We start from the raw sequence: 12016 nt of genomic DNA on the forward strand, positions 1-12016 counted from the left end.
CGGCCGGGGTTCGATTCCCCGATCGGACGTGAAAAGTATGGGGTCACCTGCCCGACCATGTGTGTCTCCCCCGGGTAGTCCGATTATCTCACACAGTAAGACCTCTCGCGCGCTTTCACCTGAGCCAAGAAGTATGATTAATATAAGTTGATATAACGTATTTCGCAATTGTTGTAAAATAATAAAGTTAACATTTACGATACAATTTTTTTTTTTAATTTTTTTTTATATCAATTTTGTTTTTTGTTGTTGTTGTTTTTGTTTTTATTTACAATTACATGTATACAAGTTTATTATTTATCATCAAATGCTATAAAATGTAACTTGTTTTCAAATGATTGTTTATTTCTGTCAATAACAATGTTTAAGGTTAAATTACATTATTCTAATTAACGATGATATTAGTGTAATTTAAGTTTATTTTACGACACCCTCGAAAATACTGAAGCTGTTTTCACTAACAAGAGATAGATTTAGTGTAGGAATAACATCGTACTACAGATAATATATATTAATTATATCAATATTTGTGGTATAAAATTAATTTTATAAGTGGCCGTTTCAGTACATATTGGTGGTTTAATTAATTAGGCTTAAGATTAGAAGTAATTACAGAGCATTTCTATGTTTTGGCGAACACATCAGTATACAAGTTATAAATAACAATCTATACGCGAATACTGTATGACATCTGCAGAAAATCCTTTTTTTTTTTTTTTTTTTTTGTGTTGTTGATTGAAGCCGAAAGTACTATGAAGGGAAACTAAGCAGCTACCCGAATTAAAGGACAACACTTCAACTGAGTCAGATGTAGAGGCATTGTCATAGGGTCTTGACTCCAATTCCCAACCCAAGTTCCATACAGGCATTATAGATACATATGGACCGTGGGTTTGGGATTCTTGTCAAGTCCCTGTGGACACGATAGAAAATGACGAACAATATCTGCGATAGAACGGTAGAACGACTAAGTCTAAAGACAACAGAAACGAGGACGTTCCAGAAACTAACACCACAACATAGTAAAATGGATACCAGGAATAAGGTTCTTGCTTTACGTGTAATTAAAATATGCAAGAATCAGTAACATCGGTACAACTCAGTAAACAGTGAATTCTTTAAAAAGTAAATCAAATAGGTATTGGACAGAACAAGACATTGATTATTTATATAAGTCAGAATTCCTATAGAAATTGGAACTGTTGTAACGATAGATTTATTTCACTGTTCGTATTTTTGTATGTTTGATTCTGGGAATCTATCAATTAACTAAAACATATATAAATGTGCTGTCTCAAATAGTAACAAACCTATTTTAGTTAAGCTAGGTGGTATATGAGTATAATATCATTTTCACCAAGTGTGCACCAACCTAATTAAAATCACAAATCTCCTAGTACAGTTTAGAAAATGGAAGGCAAACATCCGCATAAAGGGAGACAATCCATACAAACTTTATAATTACCTCCCTTTAATGTATACGTACTCGATGTGTACACACATGTTTCGATTGAATACCTATCGGATTTGACACACGAATGCAGTTGTAAGTATATTTTCAGAGACCGTTCGTACATAAGCATTGGGTCCCATTTTAACAATAAGAGATAGAGGTTGATAATCTCGTTGACATTTCAGGACATACACTCCTATTACATGATGGCCGCTTTCGTTTACACGGTCCAAACGATTTGACCAAATCCATCAGAGTTGTCAGTGTATAAAATAAGGGCGGACTTAGTGGTCATTCATTATGATGCCTTCAGACTTCTAAATTATCAATATTTTGAAGGAATGTTTGAATGTCTGCCAGTAGATCAAGGTTTATACCTGAATTATGATCGGCTTGTCCGCATAACAATGCTACTGCACATGTGGCCCCATTTCACATATACTTCCGGGTCGTATATACCCGCATAATGCAGGTCGTGGATCAAGCTGATGGAATAGTTCTACAAAATTAGATTAAAACCCGAATTATTTCCACAGTTTTGAAATATTTCAAGTATTCTTTTTTCATATTATTGTTTTCTTTATGAAGAACATATCTAAGAGATTGAAATGTGGTTTCAGGCCACGCGATGGTCGTTTGGGTAAAGGGAGACAACTCTAAGAACTTCTTGTACCTGTGAATACCTGATAACCACTTTATGGTTTCCGCAAAATCATTGAATGTTTCATAAAGTCTGATGCAAAGGAGAAATTCCCGGAATACATAAAAGTTCCTAAAAATCATTTAAAAGTTCCATTAAAACACATTCTATTAATGCTAACATGAAATTTAAAAAAATCTTATAGGAAGGAAGCAGTGAAAAACAGGGGGTAGGGTGGACTACACTGTACGTCACAAAAATATAATTGTCAGATAAGAAAATTAGCCTCTCCCGAGAATGACCCGTCCCAAAAATCAAGGATATGTAGTCGTGGGACGGGTCATAACCGGGAGAGGCTATTTTTTCATCATCTGACAATTACTTTTTTGTGACGTAGGTCCGCGCCTACCTCCTGTTGTGAAAAATATACTACCCGTGCCGGCTTCGAACTAGCGACCTGTCACCAATGACAAGATTTTTATTCTCATAACCATATAAAGTGTAGAGAATTACCTACATACACAATTGTACAGGACATATGATATAATACATGGATACATTTGTTAAGCAAGAGAATATATTTTAAATAGTGTTGAGTCTATACTTATTTGCTTAATTAATTTCACAAGTGATTTCAATTCATTATCTACTACAAAATTAAAAAGGGATATTAAACTTGAATGTATTGGGACTTTCATAATAGTATACTGTATATATATATATATATATATATTATATTTCCCTGTTTAATGATATGTGTTGATCGCTACAATTAAATAAATAATGGAACTCGTCTCCTATTTCATTCGGGTTACACAGACTACAGATTCTATTTTCTCTTTGGATGTTATTCCATCTTCCGTATTCAATTAGTAATTCAATTATACAATTTCGAAATTTACAATAGGAATTAGCTAGCTTAGGAAGGAGGTCAAGTAGATATTTTTCTAGAACTAAGTCATGCTTATGAATTCTGTAATTGGAATTGAAAACATCATTTTTCCAATTACAAATGAACACCCTATCACTAGGCTAAAGAGGAATTCCCGTGAGCCTAATCTGGTAAGGTGACCTTATACTCTCCACTTTACACTAAAATGTCCTCACCGATTCCTGTATCCTCTGACAGATTGGCCTTCTGCATATCGACACTGATTTGACCACCTCTAACAGCGAACGATAGATGGCCAGCACTACTGACCAGTGTCCGGCTGACACACGTGCTCGGTATACATTTGTTATCCTGCGACACGCAGAAAGCGAATATAACAGTGAGAATCGGGTGACTGGTTGGGCGGACAGCGACCTTACGGCCAGGGGTGTCGAACAGGCCAGGTGTATCGGACAGGTGAGAGTACATAACTTCACATCAACGACCTTGTAGCATTCCGTTATCACTCGATTTAAAATTATTTAAGTTCGAGAAAAGAAATACATGTCGTAATTATTATGCTGTTGACACTGTACATTTTAATAATATTCCATTATACATGTGACAAGAGCCTTTGACCCAAGCCAGGGACGTTACCCTATTTTATTTATTTTATTTATTTATAATTACATGTATATTCTATTTCTTAGTTCAAAATTATTTTATTTTGTGGAAGGTATGTATCATCATTTGAATGCATTCTTTCTTTCTTATATTCCCGAAAATTTGTTTTTCTATTTTGTATTTCCACGGACTATCTAAATCCGTGAGATTTCATTAACGATTTTAACAAATGAGTAGAATCATATTCTGTTTTAGTTGCACCTATAGAAAATATGTTTAATATAAATGATTATGTTTACAAAAACAGATACTTAAGAAGAATGACCTCACTTTCGACCTGGCTTTTACAAGCGTCCTGAAGAGAGCGATCAAAACCCTGTACTTGGTACAGGACGAATTGGACCTGCACTGGATCCCGGTAACCAAACACTGGTGCATCAATGAACGCCACCAGGGGGCGTACCAGGGAAACAAAATGAACAGCACCGAAAAGGAAAAAGTAATTGTTCGAAGTCTTGTTGTATTTTCACCATCTGTCACCATGATGATCTGTTTCCAAGCATGTTTAGGCTATTCCACTGCCACTGTTAGCCTTTCGTCCCTATTATATGGTCTTTTTGATCCGTCTGCCAACCGCCAAGGTGGCCGAGTGGTTAAGGTGTCCCGGCACTTTAACACTAGCCCCCCACCTCTGGGTTGCGAGTTCGAAACCCTCGTGGGACAGTTGCCTGTTACTGACCGTAGGCCGGTGGTTTTTCTTCGGGTACTCTGGCTTTCCTCCACCTCCAAAACCAGGCAAATGACCCTGGCTGTTAATAGGTTGTTAAACAAAATAAACCAAACCAAGCCGCCCGCCCCGTACAAAATTCTTTTTATGATCATCTCATGAAGGTTGAATAGAATATATAAGAAGGTTAAGCAAACGCTCGAGAAAGAGCTAGATATTCAGTTTTCAATAGATATCTCGTGATCGCTGTGGATGTTAATGTTCACTCTGATTAGAAGAATAAAATGACCAATAGGTCACCATATCTTGGATTTTGACTGTCAGATTTTGATATAGTCATTTCGTGCATTTGATGCTTGGACAATTTAGGCTTTCGCTATTTCTCGGAAAGCATGTGTTGTTTTCTCTAGCACACCATCTTGTATTTGATGACGTTATTCTGATAAAGTGCTGACGGGATTTTTGTTTAATTTCATGTCTGTTTATAACCCTGTCCAAGTAATGTGTGCGTGTGTATTGGGTCAGAGAATACCCGGACTTGCTAATATAAGCGTTGTCGTGAAGATTAAGCGCTAGTGAAGAGGAAGAAGCTCAAATCATTAGGCTACTACTTTCTTGTTCCGACATCCCACTAAAACAATCTAATACATTTACTGTCCTCAACAACAATGACAGCGATGGATTTTTTTTTATATTCAGAAGCATGCATGGGGGTTTGATTACTGTCCACCATTGCTGGATGAGTCTGATGAGAGATGGCGGAGAGTGGCAGAGGATCCCCGTTATAGGGTATGTATCGGGAAATGGTAAGGGGAACTAGGTATAGCGCTGTGTACAGTAGATCTTATTTGGTTGTTTGTTACTGTTTATGGCCCTGTCAACACCATAAGGTCATTTAAGAACGACAATGACTTGCATGGGGACAAATTATGGACCGTTTTATAGTGTTATCCTACTGAAATGCTACATCGGAATGGCCATTTATGTTTGTTCATGCATCCCGAGCGCCAGACAGGGAATACAATGTCATGTACCAATTATGGTGATTTTAGTATGGCACACCTATGGAAAAATAACACACACATCCTGCCTCATATTGCCGAAGATTCTATTCACAGGCCAACAGTAAGTTGTTGTCAATGGAGACATTAGTGAGGGTATAGATATTACATACAAAATAAGTAATTAATGTCAAAATTGAGATATTCATGCGTAGTGAATGAAGCCACGAAGGGATTTATTTTTTAATCCGATTGGTGGGCTAAGGGTTTTGTATTTAGCGTTGTTTTGCGAGTTTAGTACTTTTTATAAATACCACGATGAATAATAAAAATGTGAATTCAGTGATATATACAGTGTATGCCGAATGTTGAATATTCGTTTTCTGTTTTCAGTGATATATACAGTTTATGCCGAATGTTGAATATTCGTTTTCTGTTTTCAGTGATATATACAGTTTATGCCGATTGTTGAATATACAGTTTATGCCGAATGTTGAATATTCGTTTCCTGTTTTCAGTGATATTTGCAGTTTATGCCGAATGTTGAATATACAGTTTATGCCGAATGTTGAATATTCGTTTTCTGTTTTCAGTGATATGTACAGTTTATGCCGAATGTTGAATATTCGTTTCCTGTTTTCAGTGATATTTGCAGTTTATGCCGAATGTTGAATATACAGTTTATGCCGAAAGTTAAATTTTCGTTTTATTAGCTCAGCTGGACCGAAGATCCGGTGAGCTTATGTCATGGCGCAGCGTCCGTCGTCCGTCCGTCGTCCGTCAACATTTGCTTCAAATCGCTACTAGTCAAAAAGTTTTTATTGGATTTTGGTCAGAAACATCCTTGGTGGAAGAGGATCAGAATTTGCATAAATGGTGACTCTGACCCCCGAGGGGCCAAAGGGGCGGGGCCCAATAGGGGAAATTGAGGCAATTCATTTAAATCGCTACTAGTCATAAAGTTATGAATGGATTTGAACTCAATTTGGTAGGAAACATCCTTGGGGAAAGGGGAACAGATTTTGCATAAATGGTGACTCTGACCCCCAAGGGACCGGAGGGGCGGGGCCCAATAGGGGAAATTGAGGCAATTCATTTAAATCGCTACTAGTCATAAAGTTATGAATGGGTTTGAACCCAATTTGGTCGGGAACATCCTAGGGGGAAGGGGAACAGATTTTGCATAAATGGTGACTGACCCCGAGGGGCCAAAGGGGCGGGTCCCAATAGGGGGAATTGAGGCAATTCATTTAAATCGCTACTAGTCATAAAGTTATGAATGGATTTGAACTTCATTTGCTCAGAAACAACCTTGGGGGAAGGAGAACAGATTTTGCATGAATGGTGACTCTGACCCCCAAGGGGCCAAAGGGGCGGGGCTCAATAGGGGAAATAGATGTAATTCCTTTAAATCACTACTAGTCATAACGTTATGAATGCATGTTGTATCCCCAGTTAGGATCCCCACACTATAACCATGTATAGCATTGTTTGATGTTGACAAACAAAACAAATTGAGCATGAACATTATTTTGACATTTGGTCAGATCAAACCAGGTGAGCGATACAGGCCCCATGGACCTCTTGTTTTTATTGATATATATACAGTTTATGCCGAATGTTGAATATTCATTTTCTGTTTCAGATGCTGTCGCCCAGCGTTTTACCTAGAGCGGAGTCCTCCAAAATGGCGTTGGAGAGATTTTTACCCTATTGGCATAGCAACATTGTACCCGAAATCAAGGCGAGTTTGGATTTGAAGCAAGCACAGTTAGACTGAACATTTCAGATTAATTTTGATATGGTACATCACGATTTTATTTCAAATTACACAATCTCGAAATTTGACAGTATACATAAATTATTTATATAAGTACATGGAAAGAATTGTTGTAGATTTTGCGATAGTGCTCTATATTCTATATGATGCATTTAATTGTTTACCAGAAAAAAATCTTCAATATAAAAACAAGGGACGGATTTGTTTTTCTTCAAGAGTGAAAAATAGATATTTTTGGAAAATATTATTTAAAGCAATAATTCATATTTGAGAAAAAAGCTGAAGCCTTTTTCATGATTTGATATTGTAAGTATTTATAAATTTACACTTCAGACGGGAAAGAGGGTTATTATAGTTGCTCATGCCAATACCATGAAGAATTTCCACAAATACCTCTCTAAACTGAAGGGTGAAGATGTCAGCGACTTAAAGACGGTTGAGCAAGGTAAAGCCCACATATTACCCAGAGTTATCGTTCGTTACACTCATATGGATTCTTGATCGATGAAATCTAAAGCAAGTGTATATATAATATCTGTATTTTATTATGTTGGATTTATCTTCAATGTAAAGAACAATTTATCACTTTTCAAGATGATAATTAAATTTTTAACTTCTGTAGACTATTTGTTTCAAACAGACATGCTTAAAATACTAACATACGAAAATGCAATAACAAATAAGAAAAATATGAATAGATAAATAACCACAAAACGACAAAAAAATTAATAAAAAATAAAGATAAAACGACAAAGAAAAAAGATGAAATATAGAAAAATTTATTAAATAAATGAAAAATAATCAAAACAAAAACAAAAAACAAAAACAAAATACAAAATACAAAATGAACTAAGAAAGACAAATTATAGGTCAAATGAAAATGAGCTTCGAGATAAACAAATATTAGATAATACGACTGCATACAGAAACTCGGCTTTATTCAATTGATACATTTTGCTTTAAAATTATATGTTTCAGGCAAACCCCTACTGTACGAACTGGACGAGAATTTCTTCACTATAGGATGGAGATATTTAGAATGAATATGAGATTACCTATAACAGATATTGAATTCATTCACTTCATATACATACAATGATTTTATCAAACGTATCTTAAACGTTATATTTTGGATATCATATCAACATGTAATAAGCAATAGACATGCTATATTTATATTTACCTTGATGTGTTCAGTGATATTACCTTTCTGTCCTTCAGATGAAAAGTTTTTTGTTTTTACCTTTTCTTCACAACTCCTGCAGACAAGACGTCTCTTTTTTTATACTTTGTAACAGTTTATTTAAACTGACAAAAATGGCAGAATCATAAGTCTAAAAAAACAAAAACAAAAACAAAAAAGATTTTAGAAATTCAACCAAATATGGAAACACACATCCATCATAGCAGACCAACCGGAAGAAGTTGTCATTCCGCGTCTGCGCATTGACCACCCCCACAGTAGTTTTATATTTTAGTTAAATGATTATATAGTGGCACTGAAAACTTTGTTTGATACAGTTTATCTGTCATTGATATTTAATAAATTATTTATACGCACTTGGCATTTACATATTGTACAACGAAATAAATAGTTTATGTATTTTAATGCACTGAATAAAATATTTTTTTTATCCTAGAAGTTTTGTTTGTTTGTTTGCTGGGTTTATCACCCTGTGAACAGCCAGGGTTATTTTGAGGCATCTCTTTGTAGTAGTTTGTGATTAACTCACTGAACAACATATGGGAGGCCCGTCGCATGGAATCCAGAGCAATTAGGATAAAAGGGCTTACCCAATGTGGTTTATACATCCATTAGAGGTCTAGGAGTGATATTATGTGACGTACAATTTCAAAATAACATACTTATACATACTTGAAAAATTGAGTGCATAGTGTGATTACTGCTGCCGTTGAGCTTCGCAATCATTGATTGCACTTGTTTTAAATACTGTCGATATTAAGGTTAAAATAAAAAAAAAAAAGTACAATATCAATTTTATTAAAATTCAACGGCAATTATTGACACTTGGGCGAAGTAGGGCAAGATGGCGTCAACCGATACGGTCGATGAAACGGACGCTCCGCAATTTTGTGAATTTTGAGGTGTTTCCAGAAGTACGCCGTTGTATAGAGACGGTACTGTGTGAAGATGAAATATCACTTATTGCAGGTATCTTGTCGATTTGACATATAATTGTCGCATTTTCGAACATTTTGAGATTGATTTGTGCATCATTACTATATATATACAGTTGTATGCTATAGATATCGACACAGGTGAGCGATACTCACCCCGAGGGTCGCGGTATAGCCGAGCGACCGTCACGCTCTACCATCATTTCATAATGAGTTTTTCCACCATTAGCGATACTCACGACGGTGATATTCAACAGTATGAACCCCATGAACAATCGTATACACCACAGTATACCGAACTTGTGTCCGTAAATTCCCTCGATCTAACAGAATGGGAAAATGGTCAGATTCCATTGACGTTTTACGATATGAACGAAACAATGAGTGACAGTTTACGGGATGTAAGTCTCGTGTCACAAAGTGAAGAGTGTAATGAAACCACGTCACAAACGATTGAAACGTCATCTTACCTCACTGAAATAGAAAAAATGAAAGATACTCCTAAAGACGTCATGATAGACCATATACGGAATATCACACGCGATAGTGTTCCTGATCTTGAGGCTCTACGTTATAAACTGTTTACAATTGCAGTTATTAGAGACGATTTCCCTAAGAAAGATGGTTACCTAAGGAAACGTCGCGTAGCCCGTAGTACCGGGGCAGCACCCGCATGTAAAAAGCTTGCGAAAGATTGTTTTGTTCTGACCCGCGCGTGCGAGGGTGAATACACAGAAGACCTGTGTGAAGTGGTGCCGTCCAAAAGCAGAAAAGCGCTTAGCACTGTCAGCAACAAAGCACAGAATACGGAACAATCCGATGTTGGTGGTATTGTATCTTTAAAAGAAACTGTTATCATCCTACAAAGAGAAATTCACGAAATGAAGTGTGAGTACAATAAAGTCGTGAACAACCTCGAACAGAAAATTGACAAGTTATATAAAGAAAAGGACACAGCACAGAAAAGAAGGGAAAAAACACAAACAGAAACGCGACAACAGCTAAAACAAGTAACAGACAATAAGCATGAAAACAAAGCCCTACTTGAAACTGTGAACGAGCTCCAAAGAGAACAAACAGCAAACAAGGCGGAAATTGAGGCTCTGAAACTAGAAAATAAAAAAATCAGAAACGAACTTAATGAAATTAATGTAATTTACCAAGATTCATGTAAGAAAATTGAAGATGTCGAGAAGCAGGTAGTCACCGTGAAAAAGGACATGAAACAGATTGTTGAATCCGCTTCAGACTTCAAAAATATGGCGAGTCGGTACGACAATGACCAGTTAAACGGCGTCGCAAGTACTAAAAAGTCGCTCAAACTATTATCGGAACGCGTTGGTAACTACATCAAATGCTACGATTCCGACATGACCAAAACTCAAGATTCAATACAAACATGTGCATCTTCTGTAGAAGGGATAAAAAAACAACTAGACAAGTTGAGGAAAAAAGTTGATAAGAGCGAGTCTCAAGGTTCATGTAAATCAAAGTCTACTATTGATGATCGCGCAAAGCATACTGTAGAAACATACAACAGATTCAGTGTGCTAGACGCAGACACAGTTCCTCAGTCGAGAGGTATACAACGACATGACCCCGAAACACAAACGAACGCACCCCTCAGCCACAGGTGCGTGGATATACCAGAGACTCACACGAATGCGCCTATCCATTCGAACTCCGCAACAACGTCAGGCGCGAGTCCACCCAGTAGTACAGGAGTAGAAAACAACGACAGTAAGGTTTGTGGAGAGAAAGCCAGAGAAAGGGAAAGTCGATCGTACTCCACGGTTGCATCAAGTGCTATCCCTGTACATTTTCCCACTTCGGCTTGTCGAAGTAACACATCCGCTCCCCGTTGTGAAAAATCTGATTTTGTAAAAGAACAGTCAAGCTTGGCAGACCGATTTGTTGGATACAAGGCTGTGTCGAGACAAAAAATAAGCCGGTTCTATATACATGGTATTAACAAGAGAATAGCGTCAGAATCAGCGATGAGGGATTTTCTTCATAAATCAGGTGTGCGCGTGACGCATATAAAGTATTTTCAGAACAGTTGGAAATCCACAGCCTCCGCCCAACTAAATATACAATCAGAGGACGTCGGAATCATATCGGCTGGTGGCTTCTGGCCTAGTGGAATCGGTATGAGAGAATGGGTTCCGAGACAAGTCTTTTACAACCAAATCAATGATGGTTGACTCAATTAACATGATGTGTTGGAACATAGAGGGCGTTATGGCCGGCTCTCCATATTTACTGGAATGTTTAGAAAAATATCATATAGATATTTGTGGTCTTTCAGAACACTGGGTGAGAGAATATAATTTATCTTTCTTCGACATGTTTAAACAGTATGGTTATACAACTATAGTTAAACCGGTTCATGAAATTGACCCTTTCCGGTATAAATGTAACGTTAGAGGTGGTGTGGTAATTCTTTGTAAATCTAACAATTTTATTTTTTCGGAAATAGAGGTTGAAAGTTCAAGGATAGTTGGTGTGGAGATTCAAACTCCCAATAAGGAATATTTGTACTGTTTCGCAGTTTATATGCCAGCCTCATCAAGACCAATTGATGTTTTTATTGAGCATGTTGAAATTCTAGAGTCACTAGTTACAGTTTACTCAAAAAAGGGTAGGGTTTTTATAATTGGTGATCTGAATGTTAAAATCAGAGGGCACAGAAGTAATTTTGAAAAAAATGAAAGGTCAAGTGTATTCCAATCTTTTTTAGATAGAACTAATTTGTATTCTGCTAACGTTCAGTTAAATTGT

General features: G+C 36.7%; 1 protein-coding gene across 2 annotated transcripts; it reads left to right on the plus strand.

Moving 5' to 3' along the window:
* The first annotated feature begins 1453 nt into the window (after positions 1-1453).
* Positions 1454-8457, plus strand: LOC117345182 (2,3-bisphosphoglycerate-dependent phosphoglycerate mutase-like). 2 transcript variants are annotated; one of them, XM_033908187.1, is made up of 7 exons: positions 1454-1546; positions 3223-3441; positions 3896-4087; positions 5015-5104; positions 6962-7060; positions 7430-7541; positions 8075-8457. In XM_033908187.1, exons 2-7 carry the CDS (start codon positions 3277-3279, stop codon positions 8137-8139), a joined length of 723 nt encoding a protein of 240 aa, XP_033764078.1. In that variant the 5' UTR covers positions 1454-1546; positions 3223-3276; the 3' UTR covers positions 8140-8457. The 2 variants fall into 2 exon arrangements, with proteins under 2 accessions (XP_033764078.1, XP_033764079.1); XM_033908188.1 differs by lacking the exon at positions 8075-8457 and having other exon boundaries at positions 6962-7120; positions 7430-7542.
* The last annotated feature ends 3559 nt before the right edge of the window (positions 8458-12016 follow it).

Source organism: Pecten maximus, chromosome 16, assembly GCF_902652985.1.
Source record: "Pecten maximus chromosome 16, xPecMax1.1, whole genome shotgun sequence".
In the NCBI taxonomy this organism is placed as follows: domain Eukaryota; kingdom Metazoa; phylum Mollusca; class Bivalvia; order Pectinida; family Pectinidae; genus Pecten; species Pecten maximus.

Bases quoted from the DNA above. Each gene is read 5' to 3' on its own strand.
- LOC117345182 (XM_033908187.1), top strand. From the start codon at position 3,277: ATGGCCAGCACTACTGACCAGTGTCCGGCTGACACACGTGCTCGGTAT. The intron at 5,105-6,961 runs GTATGTATCGGG...TTTCTGTTTCAG, and splicing joins CAGAGGATCCCCGTTATAGG to ATGCTGTCGCCCAGCGTTTT. The intron at 7,542-8,074 runs GTAAAGCCCACA...TATATGTTTCAG, and splicing joins CTTAAAGACGGTTGAGCAAG to GCAAACCCCTACTGTACGAA.